We start from the raw sequence: 26,277 nt of genomic DNA, 5'->3' as shown, positions 1-26,277 counted from the left end.
AAGAAAAAACAAAAACCATTGCATCCATCCATTCATTGCATATGCATAAAAAGCAAAACACTTGGTTTTTATCAAACAAAATGCATCCATACATGCATTCATACATTTTCCCAAATAGAGTCTCACTCCGCCTTTTCTTCCACCAGTTTCACGCTGAATTTTCAACACCAGTATAATACTCGCGCCAGAGCAAGACAGAGAATGGCTGAACAAGAACAAGAGAGCGCCCGAGTTAGAGCTGAACTAGACGAAATCAAAGGAGGCATGTCCCAGATGCGAGAAATGTTGCAAGCTTTAACCTTCAGGTTCGAGATTCCACAAGCGACCGTGATTTCAGAGACCATGGGCCCAGCAGTGGAAGTCCCACCTCAGAGGACGTTACCCTCAACCCTTCCTCCATATGGGCTACCCTATGACTTCGTCCCCCGAGCGGAGGTGGTGCACGACATGGGGCAATCTGTCCAACAAGCCGTGCCATTACCGGTTTACACCGACGCACGTCCAGTCATCCATACTGTGGTTCCACCAGCCGCCTATGCTAGGTATGTTCCTCATTATGAAGATCAAAACCACATGTATCAGACTGTTGACTCAACTGTTGCTGGTGACGAAGTAAGGTTTGAGGACTTCAGGGAGGTAAAAGAGAACATGCAGCTCCTTGAGAAGAAATTCCGAGATCTAGAAGGAGACCACGTCTTTGGATCTGCTGCCAAAGAAATGTGCCTTGTATTCGGGTTGGTGATTCCAGCAAAATTCAAAACTCCGGACTTCGACAAATACAAGGGGCATACTTGTCCAAAAATCCATCTCATCATGTATTACCGCAAAATGGCTGCACACATGGAGGACGACAAGCTAATGATCCACTGTTTTCAAGACAGCTTGAGTGGGGCTCCTTCCAAGTGGTATTTGAGCCTGGATCAGAATAGGATCAGGTGTTTCCAAGACCTGTCAGACGCGTTCATAAAACACTACAAATACAATATGGACATGGCGCCTGACAGAAGACAGTTGCAGAGCATGTTCCAACATGACAAGGAGTCCTTCAAAGAATATGCTCAAAGATGGAGGGAGTTGGCTTCTCAAGTTGAGCCACCTCTAGCTGAGAAGGAATTGGCTGAACTGTTCATCGACACTGTCCAACCCCAATTCTACGAGAAGATGGTTGGAAGTGCTTCTTTGGGATTCTCCGAGCTTGTTGCTATAGGAGCTCGCGTCGAATATGGTGTAAGAAATGGAAAACTGGCGGTTGTAGCTGGAACTTCAAATGTTAATCCAAAGAAGTTCTCTGGAGTGTTTCCTAGAAAGAAGGAAGGGGAAACGAATGTTGTGACTGATGGTCAAGGAAGAGCTCCTCCAAGAAGGAGACCATAACAATATCCACCTCAGTAGTATGTTCAACAACCAATTCCCTATCAACAACCCATGTATCCCGTCCAGTATGCTCCGCAACCATACGTAGCTGCTGTGACGCCTGCGTTCAATCAACAGCCTGCTCAGGCTTATCAAGCGCCTCCAGTCTATCGACCAACTCCAGTTCAACAACATGCTGCGGCTCCTCCAGCTTATCAACAAGCACCAGCAGCTCCTGTTTATCAACAACCGAGAGCTCAAGCGCCGAGGCAAAATGCTCAAAACCAAAACAGAAGGCAAGGGGAGAGGGCGACCTTCAATCCAATCCCAATGTCGTACACTGAGCTTTATCCCTCCTTGTTGCAAAAGGGTTTGGTGGTTCCCAGACCCATGGGACCTCCACCTGATCGTCTTCCTCCATGGTACAACCCTAATGCACACTGTCCTTTTCATGAAGGTGCCGCCGAGCATGACTTAGAGGGTTGCTACGCTCTGAAGCATAGGGTACGTGAATTGATTGAGAGCAAGATCTTGTCTTTTAAGGACATGGGACCGAATGTGAAGAACAATCCCCTTCCTCCCCATGAAAATCCTGGAGTCAACGCCATTGAAGACGCTTCTGTTGGTGTTACGGTTGATAAGGTGGAGGATGTTAAGACTCCTTTGGCAGCATTCCATGCCCGATTGGTGGAAGCTGGCCTGGTTAATGTTGATCATGACAACTGTGAAGAGTGTGCCACACACCCAAGAGGATGTCAGGTGGTACGAGACAATATCCAAAACTTGATGGATGAAGGAGTGCTTCAAATATCCAGTGTTGTGAAGAACGAGGATGTGTTGGTGATTGAACCTTGTTTCAATTTACCTGAACCAGTTGAAATCCCATATTATAGTGGTGGAGTGGTCCCGGTGAACAGTACGCCGTCGTCTGTCGAGATATGTATGCCCACGCCTTTTCCATACGAGAGCACCAAGGCTGTACCTTGGAAATATGAGATTACCGTTGTAGACAAGATAGTTGATGGAAGTTCGGATGCTGAAGTGACAAAAGTTGTAAGTGAAGACGTCATCAATATTGCAGGAATGAGCAGAATGACCCGTAGTGGTCGAATATATACGCCTGAATTCAACGTGACTCCTCAAGGGCCGGCCAAGGAATCAACAATTGTAATTCCTGCTAAAGAACCCGAAGAGGTCCAATCCGAAGATGCTGTGGAATTCTTGAAGTTAATCAAGAGAAGTGACTATAAGGTTGTGGACCAGTTGCATCAGACACCATCTAAAATCTCTATTCTATCTCTGTTATTGAACTCCCAAGCCCATAGGGAAGCTTTGTTGAAGGTGCTTGCTCAAGCTCATGTAACGCAAAGCATAACAGTTGACCAGTTTGGTGGAGTTGTGGCAAATATCACAGCTTGCAATACTTTGAGCTTCAGTGGAGATGAATTACCTGAGGATGGACAAAATCATAATCGTGCCCTCCATATCTCGGTAAAATGCAAAGATGATGCTATGGCAAGAGTGTTGGTTGATACTGGATCTTCTCTGAATGTTATGCCAAAGAGAACACTCACCAAATTATCTTATCAAGGACCAGCTATGAAGCCTAGTGCCTTGGTAGTGAAAGCTTTTGATGGTTCCAGGAGAACAGTGATTGGAGAGGTTGAATTGCCCATATTGATTGGCCCTCATGTATTCCCAATTAATTTCCAAGTCATGGATATTAATCCAGCATATAGCTGCTTGTTGGGACGTCCGTGGATTCATGCTGCAGGGGCAGTCACCTCCACCTTACATCAGAAAATGAAGTTTATAGTGGACAATCAACTAATCATCATTTTTGGGGAGGAGGACTTTGTGGTTAGTCACCTTTCATCCTTCAGGTATATTGAGGCTGATGAGGACGCTTTGGAGACTTCTTTCCAAGCTCTTGAAATAGCCAATGCCACTTTTGTGGAAATGAAGGACCCTGTTGGGAAAGCTTGTTCATCTTTCGCGTCTCTGAAAAGCGCAAAGTCTAGTATTGAAGGAGGAAACCCTTAAGGTTGGGGTCAACTTATTGATATTCGTGAGAAGCATGATCGCTTTGGTCTGGGATATGTGCCTTCCGCTGCGAAAGGAGCCCGAGTCCCTACAAAGGACAACACCCAAAGCATCCAGGAAGTATTCCTCAGCACAAGATTCATCCATGGAGATCAAGTCAATGCAATTGAAGATAGCACTGCGAATGAAGATGAGCCATGTTTGGTTTACCGGTGTGAGACAGCTTTGAACAACTGGAAGGCGGTTGAGATCCCCGAAATTTTTCCTTTGTCAAAGTAATAATTGTTGTATTTTTCCTTTCAAATCCTTAGCTCTGCCTAAGGCTAATGGATCATGTTGTAGGGCCCATTTTCATTTTCAAATAATCATTATCAATGAATGAAAGGCATTTTGTTAAATTCTTAAAATTCATTTATTTTGCTTTCTCTTAAGAAAATGGCAATCTTTTCAAAAACGAAAAAAAACTTTTCATTTATACATCTTTTAGTTTTACTTTTCTAAAAGAAATCAATCATTCGAACATGCAGAATAAACGATAACCCCGTTGAATCCAATGACTTTACTACCTCTCATAACTTTGACTCCCCTATCTACCAAGCGGAAGAGGAGGGTGAAGAAGATTGTTACATCCCCGACGAACTGGCAAGGCTGCTCGAGCACGAGTCCAAAGCCCTTCAGCCACATGAAGAACCGGTGGAAACAATCAACCTTGGCACAGAGGAAGAGAAGAAAGAAGTCAAAATCGGCACCACGCTCGAAGCAAGCATCAAAGAGAGATTGGTCAAGCTGTTACAAGAATATGTGGATGTATTTGCGTGGTCATACCAGGATATGCCAGGTCTAGACACCGACATCGTTGAGCACAAGCTCCCGCTTCAGCCAGAATGCCCGCCAGTAAAACAAAAACTCTGAAGAACAAGACCAGATATGGCTCTGAAGATTCGTGAAGAAGTCAAACGACAATTTGACGCTGGTTTTCTCGCAGTGGCGAAGTACCCACAATGGGTAGCTAACATTGTACCTGTGCCCAAAAAGGATGGAAAGGTGAGGATGTGTGTTGACTATAGGGATCTGAACAAAGCTAGTCCAAAGGACGATTTCCCCCTACCACACATTGATACTCTGGTAGATAACACTACAAGATTTGTTGTCTTCTCCTTTATGGACGGTTTTCCGGGATACAATCAAATCAAGATGGCTTCAGATGACATGGAAAAGACCACTTTTATTACCCCTTGGGGCACGTTTTGCTACAAGGTAATGCCTTTCGGTCTCAAAAATGCTGGGGCAACTTACCAAAGAGCTATGGTCACTCTCTTCCATGATATGATGCACAAGGAGATAGAGGTATATGTTGACGACATGATCGCTAAATCTCAGAATGAAGAAAATCATATGAGCCATCTTGAGAAGCTATTTGAACGCCTCAGAAAGTTTAGATTACGATTAAACCCTGCAAAATGCACATTTGGTGTCCGTTCAGGGAAGTTGCTTGGTTTCATTGTTAGTCAACGAGGAATTGAGGTAGACCCTGACAAGGTCCGAGCTATACAAGAAATGCCTGCTCCACGCACCGAGCGAGAAGTCAGAGGTTTCCTTGGGCGTTTGAATTACATCTCAAGGTTTATCTCACATATGACGGCCACGTGTGAGCCTATCTTCAAATTGCTTCGAAAAGATCAGGTTGTTGAATGGAATTCTGATTGTCAAAATGCTTTTGAGAAGATTCGTCACTACTTGCAAGAGCCTCCTATTTTGATTCCACCTGTTTCGGGAAAGCCATTAATCATGTATATGACTGTGCTTGAAGGATCAATGGGATGCGTGCTGGGGCAACATGACGAAACTGGTCGGAAAGAACATGCTATTTACTATCTGAGTAAAAAGTTTACCGATTGTGAAAGTCGATATTCGCTTTTGGAGAAAACTTGTTGCGCGCTAGCATGGGCCGCTCATCATTTGAGGCAGTACATGATTTGCCATACTACTTTGTTGATCTCGAAAATGGATCCAATAAAGTATATCTTTGAGAAACCTGCCTTAACTGGAAGACTTGCCAGTTGGCAGATGCTTTTGTCAGAGTACGACATCCAGTACGTAACCCAGAAGGCAATTAAGGGAAGTGTGTTAGCAGAGTATCTTGCTCACCAACCAGTTGAAGATTATCAGCCGTTGAAGTTTGATTTCCCCGATGAGGATATCATGGTGATAAAAGATTGTGAGACCCCAGGCCCAGATGAAGGACCAGAACCAGGGTCTCGATGGAAGCTCGCGTTCGATGGTTCTTCCAATTACAGTGGTCATGGTGTGGGAGCTGTTTTGATGAACCCAAATGGTGGCTTTACCCCATTCACAACAAGGTTGTGCTTTGATTGTACGAATAATGTCGCTGAATATGATGCTTGTATCCTTGGTCTTGAAGCTGCAATTGATCTCCGAATCAAGATCCTTGAGGTGTATGGAGATTCAGCCTTAGTGATATATCAAGTCAAAGGAGAATGGGAAACTCGCGATGCGAAGCTGATCCCGTATCGCGCTCATGTTGTGAAGATGATAGAATACTTCGACGATATCACTTTCCATCACATCCCAAGGGTAGAAAATCAAGTGGCTAACACTTTGGCAACATTAGCATCAATGCATCAAGTCCGATTCCATAATGAAGCTCCACTTATTCGAATCGAGCGAAGAGATGAGCCTGCTTACTGTCAGCTGATTGAAGAAGAAACTGATGGTAAACCATGGTTTCATGATATCAAGCGATATCTTTTAAGTCAAGAGTATCCAGAAGATGCTACATTGTTGGATAAGAAAACTCTGAGGAGGTTATCGTCCAAATTCTTTTTGAGCAATGATGTGCTTTACAAGAGAAACCATGACATGGTTATGCTCAGATGCGTGGATAGACACGAAGCTGACATGTTAATCAAGGAGATTCATGAAGGATCCTTTGGGACCCATGCCAATGGACATGCCATGGCCAAAAAGATTTTGAGAGCTGGCTATTACTGGTTGACCATGGAGTCCGATTGTTTCAGCTATGCAAGAAAATGTCATAAATGCCAAATTTATGCTGATAAAGTGCATGTACCACCAACACTTTTGAATATTTTGACGTCGTCTTGGCCTTTCTCAATGTGGGGCATCGACATGATTGGTGCTATAGAGCCTAAGGCTTCCAATGGTCACCGCTTCATCCTGGTTGCCATCGATTACTTTACTAAATGGGTAGAGGCTGCTTCCTATACCAATGTGACGAGACATGTGGTTGCTCGCTTTATCAAGAAGGAGATTATCTGCCGCTATGGAATCCCAAGCAAGATCATCACCGACAATGGTTCAAACTTGAACAACAAGACAATGACAGAATTATGTGAGAGTTTCAAGATTGACCACCATAATTCTTCTCCATACCGTCCAAAGATGAACGGTGCTGTTGAAGCTGCCAACAAAAATATCAAGAAGATCCTGGAAAAGATGGTGAAAACTTATAAGGATTGGCACGAGATGCTACCCTTTGCTTTGCATGGATACCGGACCTCAGTCCGCACTTCAACAGGGGAAACCCCATTCTCCTTAGTGTATGGGATGGATGCAGTTCTCCCAGTCGAAGTAAAGATACCTTCAACGAGAATATTGATGGAAGCCAAGTTGGACGAAGCTGAATGGATCCAAAACAACTATGATCAACTTAATCTCATTGATGAGAAGCGTATGACCGCTCTGTGCCATGGATAATTGTACCAGCAACGAATCAAGAAGGCATTTGACAAAAAGGTCCGTCCTCGAGAGTTCAAGGAAGGAGATCTCGTGCTCAAGAAGATCTTGCCAGTACACAAAGATTCACGTGGGAAGTGGACTCCCAACTATGAAGGCCCATACGTTGTAAAGAGAGCATACTCTGGAGGTGCTCTATTTCTCACAACTATGGATGGCAAAGAGCTCAGTCACCCTGTGAACTCTGATGCAGTCAAAAGATACTATGCCTGACAAATCCCGGTGGACTAAAAACCCGAAAGGGCGGTCCAGGCAAAAGTTAGGGATAAAAAAAATGGTAGCTCGCTAAGTCGAAAACCTGAAAGGGCGACTCAGGCAAAAAGGAGCGTCCCGGTGGATTGAAAACCCGAAAGGGCGATCCAGGCAAAAATTAGGGACAAAAGGCATAGACTGCATCGGTTCGTCACTAATCAACACAGAAGAGCTAAAAATGAAAGATCAATCTAGTTACTCCCTTCAGAAGCGAGGTCTCATGGAGTCATTGTTATTAGGGATAGTAGTAGTCATTGTGATTCAATGTAAACCTTTCCCTATTGCCATTTTCAAATTTGTAACATTCCATGGAGCTACGCCATTTGTGTGCTACCATTCTTGAATAAATACAAGTTTGCCTATCAAATTCTATCATTTGCTGTTTTTCTCTGATTTTCTTTGTTACACAAAATGTCATTTATTTGTTAATAATGAATTTTGAACTCAAAAAGAATTTTTCAACATATTGAGAAACACAATTTTGCTTTGACATGTGGAAATATTAAAAGGAAATCTTTCGTCTTTCCCCGTAAGTCTCAAGTTGCAAGACTCCCCTTGGATGATCAATATCTATCTCCAGAGAGCACAAATTTATCATTCTCTGGGAGGATTATTGGGCCAGTTGTAACTGTTCAACTTGATAGATCCTCCTTTGATGCATTTACTCACTCCTTCGGTTGAGTTGTTGGTGTTGAGGATTCAGTACCTCCATAAAGCTTTCCCTAATTTCCAGTGTATATTGTCAGCATTTGCATTTCATGATCATTCATACATCATGCAGATAAGCAAAATCCAAATCATGCATAGCCCGAAGTGCTTCGCGCTCATTTGCATAATCTTAGGTCTCGTTGTTGATTGTATCCCTTGACCTCTGAGACCAGTTATTACTGGCATCGTCTGTTAAGTCTGGTTGTCACCAGTGTCTTTGACCAAATCCAGTTGTAACTGGTATCCTTTAAGGTCTGGTTGTAACCAACATTTATTTTAAACCCAATTGTCGTTGGCATCACTGTCAGTCTGTTTGTAAATACATTTGTGATTAATATCTAAAGTTTGGTTGTCGCCAACATCATTTCAAGTCCAGTTGTTGCTGGCAAACTCCGTTGTAGCCGGTAATGGTTTACTATTGGCTTTCATCAAGTCCAATTGTTGTTGGTAAAATCCGCTAAAGAATCTGGTTGTAATCCATTGCTTACGGTCAAAGTCCAATTGTTGTTGGTACGTACAGAGAGTTTGAATACCTTGTCTTTCCTGATGGTTCCGTGAAAGTCATGTATGACTCACTATCTTGAGGAGTTCCCAGAAGCTTGGAGGTTCTGTTTGATTTTCTCTGTAAAGAATCATTGTAGCCTTTTTTGCGTGGATGATCTACTTCTAAGAAGACTCCCGTTTATCTTTGTTTTGCATAAATTCCCTGTTAGGAAACTCCAAAATCTGTGATTGGATGAATTTCTTGTGAGAAATATCCAGAACCATCAGATGTATTCTAAAGTGTCACGTCATGTATGAACCTATTGTTGAAACTTGCTTTGTGCATTTTCCAATATTCTCAGGTCATGTATGGACCTATTGGTAAAACTCCCTTTGTTTTTTTCCCAAGTGATGTCAGGTCATGTATGAACCTATTGTTAAAACTTGCTTTGTGTGTTTTCCAATATTCTCAGGTCATGTATGAACCTATTGGTAAAACTCCCTTTATTTTTTCCAAGTGTTGTCAGGTCATGTATGAACCTGTTGTTGAAAATTCTTTGAATGTTCCTGTTTTGTCAGGTCATGTATGAACCTGTTAATTGAAATTCTTTGAATAGTCAAGTTTGCCAGGTCATGTATGAACCAGTTGTTGAAAATTCTTTGAATGTTCCAGCATTGTTAGGTCATGTATGAACCCGTTGTTGTTGAGCTTTTATTCCAATATTCCCAGGTCATGTCTGAACCTGTTTTTGAAGAATCTTTCCAATGTTGTCAAGTCATGTATGAACTTGTTCTGGAAATTTTCTCAAGATGTTCAAGTTTGTTAGCAGGTCATGTATGAACCTGTTGATATAATCTTTTTGAATTTTTCTGAGGTTGTTAGGTCATGTCTGAACCTACTGTCAGAACTTCTTAATATTCTCCGGCATTGTCAGGTCATGTATGAACCCGTTGCTGTTGAGCCTTTATTCCAGTATTATCAGGTCACGTATGAACCTGTTGTTGAACCTTTTGTTCCAATGTTGTCAAGTCATGTATGAACTTGTTGTGGAAATTTTCTCAAAGTATTCAAGTTTGTCATCAGGTCATGTATGAACCTGTTGATATAATCTTTTGAATTTTTCTGAGTTTGTTAGGTCATGTCTGAACCTGCTGTCAGAACTTCTTGGTATTCCCCAACATTGTCAGGTCATGTATGAACCTGTTGTTGAGCTTTCATTCCAGTATTACTAGGTCATGTCTGAACCTATTTTGAAGAATCTTTTCCAGTATTGTCAGGTCATGTATGAACCTGTTGCTGAACCTTTTGTTCCAATGTTATCAGGTCATGTATGAACCTGTTGTAGAAAGTTTTCTTATTCAGGTTTAGTAAGTCATGTATGAACTTACTGCCGAAATCTCTTGTATTCTAAGTGTCGTTCATCGAATTTCACTTTGAGTACTCTCTAGTGTGTGTCTGATTCTCCAACATGATTATTTTCCCCAGCGAGTTGGTTTTTACCATTTGTCTGTCTCCCTGTGGACCATCAACATTCCCCACAGATTGGTCTGTCTAGTAGCATCTCCGTATCCCTAACAGATAAATTCAAAAAAATAAAGAATTCCGCATCCATGCATATCATATCATAGCATTTTCATTTTTCAAGTTCAAAATCTGGGTCTCCATGGTATTTAACCATCCCCCACTGCGATCCGATGAAAAATGTTGTTTCATTTTCCTCTGGTGAAGGATGTTTAAATAGGGGCAACTGTCATACCCCGATTTTGGCCCTGAAAATTTTTCCCCATCAATCACTCGTTTGCATTCTTTCTTCATTCACATTCATATCCTTCATTCATGTTGATATTTACTATTTCATATTTTTACGTTTTTCACATTTTCAAATTTTGCATTCATATTTTATCCACTTCACATTGGAAAATTTTCCATTTATATTCAAGAATTTCCACATACTCATTCATAGTTCGATTACTTCATTCATTCATTCAATCATTATCATCCATGCACATGGCATATGAATAACTTATAATAAAGATAAAAATAAAAACATCTCATCAAATGAATACATGAAGTCTCTAAGATACAAAGAAAGATTTTGGACTTGCTACGAGAAACACCAATTTTTCATTCACATCAATGTCATATTCATTACAAATCAATAACTTGTCCGAAACATACATGATTTATAAAGGTGGCACTTAAGTTTTAATTACAAGGAGGAAATTGCCGAGTTCGCTCATAATGAACCATGGAAGCATGAGAAAGGTTTTACAAACTATTCACAAAATAAACTTCAGAACCAACACAAAAGCCTTATGCTTCATAGGTGTGGGATAATGAAGATGCATCAAAGAAATGAAGGAAACCGCCAAAGCATTCCTTGGCAAGACAATTTGTGATGATGTCGTTACCACCTCAGCTTATTTCAATGATGCTCAGAGACAGGCCACCACGGATGCCGATGTCATTGCCGGTTTCAATGTTGCTAGAATCATCAATGAACTCACAACTGCTACCATTGCTTTTTGAATCTATTCCACGTACTCTGGCACAAAATTGTGGAGGAAATGCATCAGGACAATAACTGCACTACAAATAAAACATGCGAGATCTGTGATGTGTTATTGCACCGGCATCATCATCATCCAATTGATGATATTCAGAAATGGAGGATTAAGGATCTTGCAAAAACGTCTAGAGGAGGCAATGTTAAAAGTTGCTTCCTCTAAGAAGGACTACATGAACTTGGAAACGCTAGAGAGTCGTTTTTCTAATTTCCTTCGACGAGCAACTATGAATAATAACAGCCAACAATATCCTTAGTTTATTAGCTCCTCTCCCATTGGTACAATGATACCAGCCCCTGGTTTGTCGCATGGTCCAAATTCAAGCATGGTGGCTGCATCTTCTATAGATGCCTCAATAATATCTTCTAGTGGGGTCTTCTACCAACTTTTCTGTTGGCTCGGAAGGGAACATGCCGTCAATGGGTGTGCCGAGAATTTCAAGCCAAATGATTCCTACGCCAGGATTTACAGTTAACAGCAATCACTCACATATGAATGTAGATTCATCTTCTAACGGTAATATCTTTTCTAGTGCAGTGGTCTTGGCCAGAGTTTGCTGCATACTGTGTAGAAAAGAGAAGGTGCACCTTCTGAAGTATCGAAACATCGGCATCATAAGAAACTCGGGGCTAAAGACATAATCCTCATTGAAACAAGAGTGTTATTTGTGGTCCTGATAACAGTGTGTTGTATTTTGTTCTTCTGCCTGTTCCGGAAGAGAAAAACATCGAATGACGAGGAGGGGCACGTTACTGCGAGATCAGCAGCGACTTCTGCAAGGACAGGAAATGGAGTCTCTCCTATCGGCGGAGAACTTGAAGCGGGCGTTGATGTTGAAGGCAAACCTAATAATAAAATTCCCGGCGTTCTCCCCCATTCTGAGCATTCCGAGATCACTCTCGCGTTTGACGAATCTAACAACTTTGGATTTGTCTGGAAACTTGTTGTCAGGTTCCATTCCAGTAGAGCTTGGAGATGCTGTCACACTCCAAGGTTTATATTTGGGACATAATCAACTCTCAGGTACCATTCCTGGTAGTTTCGGAAAGTTAACTGGTTTGTTGAAGCTGAATTTGACAGGAAATATGTTGTTTGGTTCAATTCCAATTAGTTTTGGGAACATGAAGGATTTAACTCACTTGGATTTGAGCTATAACGTGCTCAGCATCGAACTTCCATCAATTATGTCAGGCGTGCAAAGCCTTGTCGGTTTTTACGTCCAGAATAACAGGCTTTCAGGCCAAGTGGGGAGCTTTTCTCAAACTCCATGACATGGAGGACCGAGACAATGAATTTAAGCCACAATTGCTTTGACGAAAACTTGTCGTGGTCTTTGGGAAATCTTTCATATTTGACGAATTTAGATCTTCATCAGAATCAGTTGACCGGTGAGATTCCTTCAGACCTTGGGAATCTAATGCAACTCGAGTATTTTGATGTTTCGGATAATCATTCATCTGGAAAGATTCCAGAGAAGTTATGCAGCCTAGTTAATTTGAATTACCTAGATTTGTCGCAAAACAGATTGGAAGGGCCTACTCCAAGAACCGGTATTTGCCAAAACCTTTCAAGGGTTCGATTTATGGGAAACATAAACCTTTGTGGCCAGATGTTGGGTACAAATTGTGAGGTCAAAAGCATCAGTAGATATGCATTGTTTAATGCATGGAGGCTTGGTGGAATCGCCATTACGGTTATATTAATAATCTTGATCTTTGCTTTTGTTCTGCATAGATGGATTAACATGAAGCATGCCGACTCAGCTTGGAGATTTGAAAAAGCTTAGTGCTCTTGCTCTAAGTCAGTTTCAGGGAAGAACTTGCAGAAGAGCTTGAGCGGACGCGTGGTTACAAGAACCTATACAAAACAACTTTTAGAGGGGCTTGAATATCTTCACAATAACGGAATTATTCATCGGGATATTAAGGGTGCAAACATTCTAGTTGATAACAAAGGGTGTATTAAACTCGCAGACTTGGGTGCATCCAGGAAAGTCGTGGAATTGGCTACCATAAATGGAGCAAAGTCTATGAAGGGCACCCCACACTGGATGTCACCTGAAGTTATTTTACAGACAGGATATACAACCTCTGCTGATATATGGAGTGTTGCATGCACTGTGATAGAGATGGCCACGGGAAAGCCTCCATGGAGTCAATAGTACCCTCAGGAGTTGTCAGCTCTTTTCTACATTGGGACAACTAGATCTCATCCACCAATACCTGAACATCTGTCTGCTGAGGCAAAGGACTTTTTGCTGAAATGCTTTCACAAGGAACCGGATTTAAGACCTTCTGCATCAGACTTGTTACTGCATCCATTCATCACATGCGAGTATCAGGAATCTCATTCAATATCACGCAGTTCAGTCAAGGACTCTTGCAATCGGATGGCTAACAATTGAAAATGCAGTGTCACCATTGGTTGCTCAGAGTTTCCCGTCCATTGTGTCAGATACAATAACTCAGCATGTCCTCCTGCAGCATCAAACGCAACGAGTTTTGCGTAAATTCACCAAGTTTCGATGTACTAAGATGGCATGAACAAAGAAGAAAAAGCTTACCGTAAGTGAATGACGACATGGTGACTACAGCAAACACAATTGTGGCCCTGCAAGAATTAAACCAAATCACAATGCTCTATCTGATATATATTCTCATTGGATGACATCTGAATTATCGGATAGAATAATTACTGAATTTACAGCAATCGACGACGCTGAGCCGGTTGACGAGGTCATTAAAAATCAGGGCCCAGTTAGTGAATTTGCACCAAATCATGGACATATTGGTGATTTTGTGCCAGCGGAAATGAGTCGAGAAGATCCTCAAGGGGATAGTCAAGCTGTGGTATCTCAGTCTAATGCAGGGGCTAGTAATTTGGCAGCATTTAATCAAAGTCCATCATTAAGGAGTCCACCAATTTTTGTTGGCCAAGTATTCAAAACCTGAATGCAGCTGCCCACAAGGAAAAATGCGGATGGTGCTTTTCTTGCAAGGTTGCAAATGATGACAGATTGCATATAGCTTGCTGTCAGTGGATTGCAGACTGATATATTCAAAATCAACTTTTGGGCTGCTTGGATTATAACTGTCATAGTGATAATCGCTTTTCTTGCAAAGATCATTGCTGTTATTTAGCCAAGTTACAATTGGGACCAGTTCTGAGTCTCAAGGAGGGACAAACGTGGAAAGCAACAATGAACTGCATGAGAAAAGGGGTTCGCCAAAGGACAGTGATACAACACAGAGGGTTGTAAGAAAAACCATTCAAATTTCAAACGGAAAAATCACAAAACAGGTTTGACAAAGCATATTTCTTCACCACTTCAGATTGAGGCTCGGTTAGATGGTCCTAACATGAACAAAACCAATTCTAGAGTGCTTGATGAGTCTCCTGGATTTTCAAACCAAAATGATGTAGCAGAGTCAGGCTGCCAAAGACTGGACAGACTTGAAACTAACTCTCGCACTGTTAAAGGTGCAAAAGTAATTGGTCAAGACAATGAAGCATATGGATTTGTTCTACAACCCCTAAGATGGTCGAAGGAATCTCAAAATATTTGCAGTGATCAAGATCTTCCTGCTTCAAACCAGTCATTAAGAATTCTCAAATCTAGTTGATGCCGGTGTCTTCAACTCCACTGGACAATTAGACGAACTCATAAGTGAGCTTCTTTTGTTTACCAGATCTGTTGTAGCAATGAAGTCTGTTGAAGTTTTGACCTGTTAACAAAGGGTTTCTCGATCACCAAAGTTTTGCTAGATATTGGTGGGAAATTCTGTTCAAACTCATATACAAACCACTGGGTTGAATTGATTGAAATCTATTCTCAGGTTGTAACTTCCACAAATGATGCATCAGGAAGAGTTCTGTATGAGCCTAGTGCTTGCATTACAGTCATGTTGTCTAAGTTGCTCAGGTGCTTAAATCATCTCAAATTTCAAGCTTTGAGACACTGAACGAATCAGCTAACAGAATTATAGAGCATGCGGAAACATTTGTTTTAATTGACCGTTTGTGCTCGTGCTTAGCGACTTCAGGTTCAGGTCTTATTGCAGGTTCTTCCAATATGCTACAGGCTGCTTCTGAAGCATGCATGGCTGCGTGGTCGTTGATTAATATTCTGGATGTCCTTTTTAACAGAAATAGTGCCATTTTGTTTCCCATCAGTGCATTGCAAAGAACATAAATTATGGATCACCGACAAGATCCCTTGTTTGATGAAGAATCAACAAAAAAATGGCTGATGTAATCACAAGAGCATCCCTGAGATCCGAAGCTGTTCAGGTTGCCGTGTATTATTATTTTCACCAACGGATTGAGTCTGCAATGATTTGTGGTCTTCGGCTTTTGTCAAGTTCCTCTCTCAGCAAAAATGCACCCAGATTGCAACCATACTTCGGATTATACACACCTCCTTCCTGCAAGCATCAAATAATACATATCATATTCAAGTGAATTCGCAGCAGTGAATAGCTTTTTACCGGCAGTAAAAATCCACAAGCAAAAGGGAATCAAAGTATTTTCAGAAGAAGGTACAAGGTACAAGTTACCTTTTTTCAGAGTAAGCATCAAAATGGGGTAGACAAACTGGCAACATCACAAGCATTTCCAATTCCAATACTCTTTTGATCTCAGCTGCCAATTCAAAACCCTAGCAGTGGGACTATAAAAGGGGCGGGGATACTGTTCACAGAAAAAAGGAAGATTGGCGGCTACTGTTCAAGAAGAAAAACTCCTAAGAATCCTTTGACGGCGAAACGGCAAAAACAACCCTCCATACTCCACACTTCAGCTGTAAAAACCACAAATCCCTTAAGCTCTCCTCCGCCACCCTTGTTACAACCTGAAAGGCTGCAACCGGAACCGTCATATCACAACTCGACGTTCTTCCGGCAACAACATCAGCATTCGACTCAGTTCCGTTACAGAGTTCCGTTACCGGTAGCAACAACAACGCAAAGCGGTAGCAACCTTGGTATTTCGGTAACTCACATGCTCGAATTCTATTTTTTTTTTTTGCGTTGTTTCCATGTGCATCATTTGATTTTTCTTTTGCGTTCAATCTTCATTTCATTTGATACTGCTAATGTTACTGTTACTGCTACTCTTATGTTTGTTATTTAATTATATTCAGTGCCTGTTTATTATATTTATAGTAATGCAGGCGATGTTTGAATAACAAAATAATTCTAGCCTAGTGGTAGAAACATTGTTTGTTAAACCCTAGGTTCAATCCTTGGTTTTCACTATTTTTCATTTTTAACATATTTTCTATTTTTTACTAGTTTTTATTATTATTACCATTTTTTTTATTATTTTAAACCTTTTATTTATTTTTTATTTTTATTTTTTTCCCTTTTTTAAACACTTGTTGATTTTAATGTTAAACATCGATTTTTAATTTATGGATTTCACAATTTTCTTGTTATTTATCCATGATTATTTTTATCGATATATTGATAGTATTTCGCCGCGTTTCGATTAATCGCATATGACATTTTAATTGTTGTCAATATGTGCAAACCGACTTTGAGCATATTATTTAGGTTTTGTGTGTCCCTCAATGTCCATCCGTACAAATCCCGATTTTACCCTTTTTTCGATTTAATTTTTAAGCGTCTTGTAAATATAACTTGTTGTGATATTTTCGCATGGCTTGCTCTTGGGCCTTCTTACAATGAGACAGTTCTCTTGCACTTACACTCATTCATTGCATTATTTGTTGTTTGGGACCGATTTAATTATTTCATGATTTGGAATCCCCATTTGACAAAATGTACCCCACTCCCCCGATGTGTAATAATTTTGTATTGTTTTATTTCTTTGTTTGTTTGACTGTTTAGTTAGATACTAACACAAGAATAAAATCAACCATTTCCAAAAGATCAAAAATAATGACTCGATCCAACATCGAGTATTTTCTCAATAAACAAATCAATTCATTTCTCCCTCCTATTCCATTCCATCTCTTTCAAACTTTCATCAAACGCTTGATTCAACGTCAAGCCATTTTTCCTAATAAAAACTCAAAAAATATTAATTCATAGTTAAGACCTTTTCAATAAAGGTGGAACTGGAACGTGGTGTATACCGCGCACTCCTGAGACTAGAATTCGAGATGTATATCTCGCCAATCCTAGCTCTCGCCATCATCCAAATTTATCCACTTTGTCTTCTCTCAAACACTCATTCAAATTTCTCTTAAACGTCCATCAATACTTGATCTAGTGTCAAGTCATTTTTTTACAACAAAACTCAAAATGCCTAATTCTTATTTAACACTTTTTCAATAAAGGTGGAAATGGAACATGGTGTATACCGTGCACTCCTGAGATTAAGATTCGAGACGTATGCCTCGCCTATCTTAGCTCTCGCCATCGTCTAAAATTGTCAATGCGGTTTCTTCAAACCCTTTCTCAATCAAATTCCAAAATACTTAATTCCTATTTTAACCTCTTTCAATAAAGATGGAAATGGAACATGGTGTATACCACGCACTCCTGAGACTAGGATTTGAGATGTATATCTCGCTCATCCAAGTTCTCGCCATTATTTAAAACACATCAAACCAATCAATTTCTTTCCTCGCCGCCGTGCGATTGATCTCTTAAACCTTTTCACAAACGAAAGGTACTTTGTTTCAAAACAATGCAAGGCAATGTTTCTCCACCTGTTTTGGGTAGTCTAACAATGTTTTCGTCGATTTGACACAAAGTAGCTTTCGCTAAAATCGACCAACAAACAAACATTTTTCTACCCAGAACTATGTAAGCCTTGATTTCTCTGTTGAGATACGTAGGAGCAGGATTTGTAAATCTTGTCAGGCCCACTAATAAAAAACTTAGGTTTAGTCCTTCGTCGAAAAATCCAAAAAAACATTTTTTCTCTCTTCTATTCTTTCTTTCCCACCTAATAACTTGAAAAGCCTAACATTTCAAACTAACATTAACGCGCACAACTGACCTAATGGTTCCCGTTGAGTACAACGGACGTAAGGGGTGCTAATACCTTCCCCTTGCGTAATCGACTCCCGAACCCTGATTTGGTTGCGACGGCCATAATCATTGTCATTTTGTCTTGGGTTTTATCGATATTTCCCCTTTCCTTTTTAGGAATAAATAAAGTTTGGTGGCGACTCTGTTCAGTCCATCATTGCGAGCGTGTGATTGCGCTTCGCTAGGTCGTATCCCCATTTTTTCATTGAGGTACGAGACAAAGGGTAACATCTCATGCCAGTCTTTGTATGTTACTGTCATCTTTTGTATGATCTTCTTAATATTCTTATTAGCAGCTTCTACGGTGCCGTTCATCTTCGGCCGGTACGGAGAAGCGTTATGGTGTTTTATTTTGAACTGCGTGCAGAGCTCAGTAATAATCTTGTTGTTCAAATTGGTGTCATTGTCCGTGATAACTCTTTCAGGGATGCCATATCGACAAATAAGACTATTCTTAATGAACCGTGCCACCACATTCTTGGTGACAGAAGCAAATGAGGCTGCCTCTACCCACTTTGTAAAGTAATCAATAGCAACAAGAATGAAACGATGTCCATTAGAAGCAGTAGGTTTAATCTCTCCGATCATATCAATGCCCCACATTGCAAAGGGCCAAGGGGATGTCAACACGTTCAATGGAGCAGGAGGTATATGTACTTTATCCGCATAGATCTGGCACTTGTGACAAGTTCTGGAGTGATGGTGGCAATCAACTTCCATGGTAGACCAATAATACCCTGATCTCAGAATCTTCTTGGCCATTGTATGTCCACTAGAATGAGTCCCAAAGATACCGTCATGCATGTCTTCCATGATCTTTTCTGCTTCCTTTTTATCCACACAGCGAAGCAAAGTCAAATCATGATTACGTTTGTATAATACTCCATTACTCAAAAAGAACTTAGCGGAGAACTTCCTCAGAAATTTTCTGTCATTGATGGATGCCCCTTCCGGGTATTCCTGAGTTTCTAAATATCTTTTTACTTCGTGGAACCAAGGTTTCTCTTCTACTCCATCAGTATTAAGTTCATAACAATAGGCTGGTTCATCTAATCGTTCAATAGTGATCCTGGGAGCTTCATCATCCCATCTGACTCTGAACATAGATGACATGGTAGCCAATGCGTCCGCCAACTGATTCTCTTCTCGTGGAATATGTTCGAATGTAATCTCTTCAAAGTATGGGATTAATGTCAACACCCGCTCTCGATAAGGGATGAGATTCAGATGTTTAGTGTCCCATTCTCCTTTGATCTGACTGATTACTAAGGCTGAGTCTCCGTGCACACTCAAAAACTTGATTCTTAGGTCTATAGTAGCTCTGAGTCCCAAAATACATGCTTCATACTCAGCCATATTATTGGTACAATCAAAACATAGTCTAGCAGTGAAAGGCGTATGGCAACCCTCAGGGGAAATGATTACAACACCAACACCATTGCCCAATGCATTAGAAGATCCATCAAAAACCATAGTCCATCGGGATCCCAGTTCGGGTCCTTCATCCGGTCCAGGTTCTTCATAATCAGTAACAAGCATGACATCCTCATCTGGGAACTCAAAATTCATAGATTGGTAATCATCAACTGCTTGATGAGCCAAATGATCGGCTAACACGCTTCCTTTGATTGCTTTCTGAGTAGTGTATTGGATCTCATACTCTGTTAAAATCATCTGCCATCTTGCTATTCTTCCGGAGAGGGCAGGTTTCTCAAATATGTATTTGATAGGATCCATCTTAGAAATCAATAAGGTGGTACGATTCAACATATACTGTCTTAGTCGGCGAGCAGCCCAAGCCAAAGCACAACAAGTTTTCTCGAGCAATGAGTATCTTGTTTCACAGTCGGTAAACTTTTTGCTAAGTTAGTATATGGCATGCTCTTTTCGACCAGACTCGTCATGTTGCCCCAACACACACCCCATTGAATTTTCTAACACGGTAAAATACATGATTAGAGGTCTTCCTTCGACTGGTGGCATCAGAATTGGAGGTTCTTGGAGATACTTCTTGATTTTGTCAAAAGCTTCTTGACATTCATCATTCCATATCATCTCTTGATTTTTCCTCAGTAATTTGAAGATGGGTTTGCAAGTAGCAGTCAAATGGGAGATAAATCGGGCAATGTAATTCAAACGTCCCAAGAAACCTCTGACTTCTTTATCTGTACTGGGAACTGGCATTTCTTGAATAGCTCTCACCTTAGCCGGGTCAACCTCAATTCCTTTACCACTGACAATAAAGCCCAAGAGTTTACCGGACCTTACTCCAAAGGTGCATTTGTTCGGGTTCAATCTCAACTTGTATTTCTTCAACCTCTCAAACAGTTTGTATAAATGATCGAGATGTTCTTCTTCAGTATGAGATCTAGCTATCATGGAACAAAACCACCATAACACGTTGGTATGTTGCCCCTGCATTCTTTAGACCGAATGGCATTACTTTGTAACAGAAAGTGCCCCATTGCGTCACAAACGTAGTTTTCTCCATGTCTTCAGGCGCCATCTTAATCTGGTTATAACCTGAGAATCCATCCATGAATGAGAATACCTTATGTTGAGCGGTGTTATCTACCAGAATATCAATGTGCGGAAGTGGAAAGTCATCCTTGGGACTCGCTTTATTCAAATCTCTGTAATCTACACACATTCGCACCTTACCATCCTTCTTTGGCACCGGGACCACATTAGCAACCCATTGAGGATAAGAAGTAACAGCCAGAAAACCTGCATCGAATTGTTTCATAACCTCGGCTTTGATTTTCTCAGACATTTCAGGACGCATGCGACGAACCTTTTGCTTAACAAGACGACAATCTTCCTTCATCGGCAAACGATGCACTACTATATCAGTATCCAGTCCTGGCATGTCTTCATATGACCAAGCAAAAATCTCTACATAATCATGTAACATAAGAATCAATCTTTCTTTGATACAGTTTTCCAAGCCTGCTCCTATTTTGACTTCTTTCTTGTCTACTTCAATACCCAGATTTACAATTTCAATTGATTCCTCATGCGGCTGTATAGTCTTTTCTTCTTGCAGTAACAGTCTGGAAAGCTCTCCAGGTACTTCACAATCTTCCTCACTTCCATCCTCGGCTTGGTAGATCGGATTTTCAAAGTCATAATGAACAGTAGCAGAATTATTATCAACAGGATCCAGAGTGGATATGGATCTGCAATTTGTTACGTGAGTGTGTGTAAGAAAGCATAACTTGTTTAAAAGATGACAGGAAAGATAAAAAGCGCAATATTTGAATGAAAAAAGTCCATTGATTTATTGAATGTGGATATGCTTATGAAAATGACAAAACCCTTAACAAATTAGCTATTTGTGCCCCGGGTATAGGCACAATGCTTTAAGAAGTTCAATTGTAAAAATTAAAAATTTGCAACACTAAAATAGGCAATAACAATTACTCATGACTAAAGGAAATCGAAATAGTGTCTTCAGCCTTCCAATTTTTGAGTCCGTCACCAATTGTTGGGAAAATCTAGCTATCCAGGTCGCAATCGCTATCAGTATCTTCTACAACATTAATTTGATCTTTGACTATGTTTTCAGAGCTAAACCCCAGGCCAAATCTATCAGACTTGTACGGTACATTGATCAGTTGACCCCAGCCAGTACGACCACCATCTTCAACCACGGCTTGAGCATCTTTCAGAGAAATCATAGCAGGAGGAGCACGAATAACCTTGGGCACACGGGAGGTTGGCTTAAGGACAGGACTAGTCGGAGGAACTACTTCGAATGACTGAGAAGGAGTCTCAAAGAACTCCCCATCCATCTCGACGTATCTGAAGGTATGCACACTACTGACAATATACTCCTCTTCCCCACACACAGTGACGATCTTACCCTCTATTGGATACCTCAGCTTTTGATGGAGAGACGAAGCTACAACACTTGCCCCATGAATCCAAGGGCGTCCCAGCAAGCAAGAATAGGCAGGATGAATGTTCATTACGTGAAAGGTAGTGTTGAAGACTTGAGGTCCTATATTGATAGGGAGAACCACTTCACCATGGACAACACTCTTCGCACCATCGTAAGCACGCACCACAACGTCACTAGGTTTCAGTTCAATGCTTTTACAGTCCAGTTTACTGAGCACAGCCTTCGGTAGCACATTTAAAGAAGAGCCATTATCGATCAACACATGAGATAAGGTGATCCCCTTACACTCAATGGAGATATGCAGAGCTTTATTGTGATTCTTTCCTGCTGGTGTCAGGTCATCATCGGAAAAGCCTAGGCCATTGTCAACAGTCAGGTTAGCAACATAGTTTTCGAACTGATCGACAGATGTCTCCTGAGGTACATGAGCGGTCTTCAGGAATTTTATCAATGCATTGGCATGAGATTCAGAAGATAACAACAAGGATAACATCGAGATCTTAGACGGAGTATGCCCCAACTGTTCTACCACATCAAAATCACTCTTGCGGATGATTTTCAGCACTTCTTCCATTTCTTGTTTGGCAACATCTTCGGTAGTAACTTCGACCGGTGTCTCTGACTGAGAAGGGTTGACTGGTTCCTTTCCTCGAGTTTCAGGGGCGGGAGATGAGATTTCTGGAGAGAAGATCCTTCCACTTCGAGTAATTTTACTAGTCCCAACAATGTCAACGTCATTAGGATTAGCAGAATTACCATCTTGCTTTATGCCGTGGATGTAAACATCACCTCCATAATTCCACGGAATGGCTTTGCTTGAGGAATACGGTATTGGGCCAGGTGCAGTAATGATTAGGGGAGCTACCTTGGGCTCAGCAGTAATCTTCACAGGCACTCTAGTAGCGGTAATCTTCACCGGAATTTTGGACCTAGCGATCACGGATATTTCTTCAACAGGGTTTTCCACCTAAGGAATCTTTTCAAAGAGAATTGCACGATCATCCATCAGCCATTGAATACCACTCCTCAACTTCAAGCAATCATTGGGTCGGAGTATACAGAGGTCGCAATTTTCAGCGCAACCTGGAAATAAACCAGCTTGCAATAAACTCTTCTTGATGATCAGGAGAGGAGATGCTAAGTCAGCTATATTAGAAATGTGGGAATTGTCATCCGCAGCATTAACAGTCTTGTCATGATTAGGCATGGGAGCAGTGATGACATTAGGAGTCTCCGGAGGATCAAATTCAATTTCTCCAGCGTCGATCATGTCCTGAATCTTATTCTTCAACAACCAACAATCATTTGTATCATGCCCGGGGCTATCGGAGTGATATGCACACCTGGCATTGGGATTATAACGAGGAGAAGTAGTGTTGGGATTTACAGGAGGATCTCTGAGGGTAATTAAATTTGCTTTTAGCATACCCTGCAGTGCTTGTGCTAAAGTCATATTGATCTTCGTAAACTGTCTTCTTGGCCTGTCTTGTCTGTGTTGGAAGTTTTGAGATGGCGGTGCTGCAATCGTAACTGCTCCAATGGTATGGTCACGGTTTTTCTTGTTATGACCCCTTTGACCATATACAATATTTTATTCGCTCTTCCCCTGATAGGACTTTTTGGAGCTTGCAGAGGTAGCCACCTGTATCTTTCCACTTCGAATGCCGCTTTCAACACGTTCACCTGTCAATATAAGTTCAGTGAAACCCGATGAAGAACTTCCCAGTAGATGGCTGTAGAATGGGCCAGTCAGTGTACCCATGAACATGTCCACTAATTCTCGATCAGTCATAGGGGGTTTGACTCTGCCAGCCAAATCTCTCCATTTTTGAGCATATTCTTTGAAGCTTTCTTTAGATCCCATAGTCATACTCTACAATTGTAGCCGAGTAGGCGCCAATTCAGAATTATACTGGTAGTGTTTGTAGAAAGTTATCGCTAAGTCAGTCCAGGTGCGGATGTTAGAGCTCTCGAGCTGATAATACCACTCTAACTGTGTGCCAGACAGACTCTCTTGGAAGAAATGGATCCATAGCTTCCTATCAGTGGTATACGGCTGAATCTTTCTCACATAAGCTCTCAGATGCATCTGAGGACAAGACACACCATCATACTTAGTGAAAGCGGGGGCCTTGAATTTGCGGGGAATGACCACATTAGAGACCAGACCTAAGCTTTCAAAATCCAGACCGGGCGCCTTATGACCCTCCATAGCTAGCATACGTTCTTCCAGCAACTTATACTTGTCATCTTTTGGAGAGTACTGTTCGTTTTCATAATCTTCATCGTCGTCCTCAGGGTTGAAGGGATCAACATTCTCATCTTCCGAATCATTTTCTGTCTCATCTTCTTTATCCTTCGGAATTCCAATCCTGGCTCCTGCGGCCTGTCCTTTTAGTCTTCTTCCCGGATTAATGTAACTCACAACTTTCTTGTCTTTCTTCTTCTCGAGCAAGAGAGCCTTCAGTTCATCCTGCCCCTTGGATAAGTTCATGATCATCTCCTGGAATTGAGCATTTTGAGCCTGGAGATCTTTGACAGTTTGTTTGAGGTCCATTTTTCTGTTTAGAGGGAAGACCGTGAGAACAATGATCCTTTAGAATGCCTGTTATGCAATGTTATGTTATGTTATGCAATGTATGAAATGTTTTCAAGGACTTTTGGGATTTAACTTTGCGTAAACCACCAAAAGGGGAACTTTTATTAATAATTTCTTTAATCGATGTTCATTACAAAAAGAATAATAAAAATACAATGAAAGCTCAAGTCTCCCAGGGACGGCTTCTTTTTGGACGAAGGTATGCATTGAGTCTTCGTTCCTCATTAAGCTGGCTGGTGAGCTCTAACACTTTCTTCCTTTCAGCACAGAACTGGGCTTCAAAAGTATCCCTTTCCTCTCTCAACTGGATCCAGGATCTCTTCAATTCTTCAACATTGGTAGGCATATCTGGATAAGGAATGATCTGAGGAGTACCTCCTTCAACTCCTGGTTCAACAATCAGCGGTCCGACTGCAAGATATGGCATGACAAGTTCACGAGCTCTGGCGCGTACCCATCTGAGATAAGGTTCCATAGGAATAGAGTTTTTCTGTCCTAAAGTGCTTCTTTTCACCAGGCTCCAAGCTCGTACAAATCTTTGACGGAGACCTTGGGAATCGTTGTCATAGTCAAACACAGTGCCTTGGATAATTATCTCATGTGGGCCATCTCTTCGAGCATAACCAAACTGACGTAGGGCTAAAGCTGGGTTATAAGTAATACCTCCTCTTATCCCTAGGAGTGGTATGTTAGAGAATTCTCCGCAACGGTCAATGATGATAACGTTTTCCTCGAGATGAGGACACCAACGGATGTCTGAATGGGAAAGCGACATTATCCTTTGAGACCATTTGAAATTTTGCTCATTCTTCAAGACTGATGGAGGAAGGTGCGAAATAAACCACCTGGATAATAAAGGTATGCAGCACATGAGAGTCCCTTGCCTTTTCATAGTACGAGTGTGAAGGGAATGCAAAATGTCTCCAAGCAAGGTAGGCACAGGGTTATGAGTGAGAAATATCTTAATAGCATTCATGTCTATGAATTGGTCTGGATTAGGGAATAACACCAAACCATAGATTACTAATGCTATGACATCTTCGAAAGCATGGACATCCATAACTTTTAAGAATTCTCGGGCCTTATTTATCAGAAATTTGGCAAGTAAACCCTTAATTCCACTTCTTGTTACTCAATTGGTTTCAATGTAGGACTTCGTCATGTGTAAAGCTGCGGCAACTTTTTCAGACTTCGGAATCATTTCTAAACCACTGAAAGGTGTTTGATCAAGGATAGGTATCCCAAGCAGCCTAGAGAATTCTTCTAATGTGGGCACCAACTGATAATCTGGGAATGTGAAGCAATGGTGTTTAGGATCGAAGAACTGGAATAGGACTCTCATCATATCTTCTTTGAAACCAGTGGTAACCAAATTGAGGAGAGAACCATGTTTCTTGATGAACTGAGCATGATCGGGAAGTTCTGACACTAAATCCTTGAGTTGAGGAGAGATCGCTACAAGATTGGTCCGGATGGTCTTCCTGGAAGCCATAGCCCTGTTACAGAGCAAAGTTAAATCCCTAAGTCCTTGAAATGGTTAGTACAATGCCATGATGTTATGATGTTATGATGTTATGTAAGTAACAAAC

General features: G+C 41.2%; 1 protein-coding gene and 1 pseudogene across 1 annotated transcript; both read left to right on the top strand.

Moving 5' to 3' along the window:
* The first annotated feature begins 1,425 nt into the window (after positions 1–1,425).
* On the top strand, positions 1,426–3,160 carry LOC127131003 (uncharacterized). Its single transcript, XM_051059952.1, has 2 exons — positions 1,426–2,970; positions 3,128–3,160. The coding sequence occupies exons 1-2, from the start codon at positions 1,426–1,428 to the stop codon at positions 3,158–3,160; spliced, it is 1,578 nt and encodes a 525-aa protein (XP_050915909.1).
* A 10,687-nt stretch (positions 3,161–13,847) lies between these two features.
* LOC127131002 (serine/threonine-protein kinase TIO-like) lies at positions 13,848–15,645 on the top strand (annotated as a pseudogene).
* Positions 15,646–26,277: the final 10,632 nt, after the last annotated feature.

Source organism: Lathyrus oleraceus, chromosome 3, assembly GCF_024323335.1.
Source record: "Lathyrus oleraceus cultivar Zhongwan6 chromosome 3, CAAS_Psat_ZW6_1.0, whole genome shotgun sequence".
Taxonomy (NCBI): Eukaryota; Viridiplantae; Streptophyta; class Magnoliopsida; order Fabales; family Fabaceae; genus Lathyrus; species Lathyrus oleraceus.
This window is presented reverse-complemented; position numbering and strand designations above follow the sequence as displayed.

Coding starts and splice junctions, on each gene's coding strand:
- LOC127131003 (XM_051059952.1), top strand. CDS start 1,426: ATGTATCCCGTCCAGTATGCTCCGCAACCATACGTAGCTGCTGTGACG. Junction 2,971..3,127: donor CTATGAAGCCTAGTGCCTTG/GTAGTGAAAGCT, acceptor TTCATGCTGCAG/GGGCAGTCACCTCCACCTTA.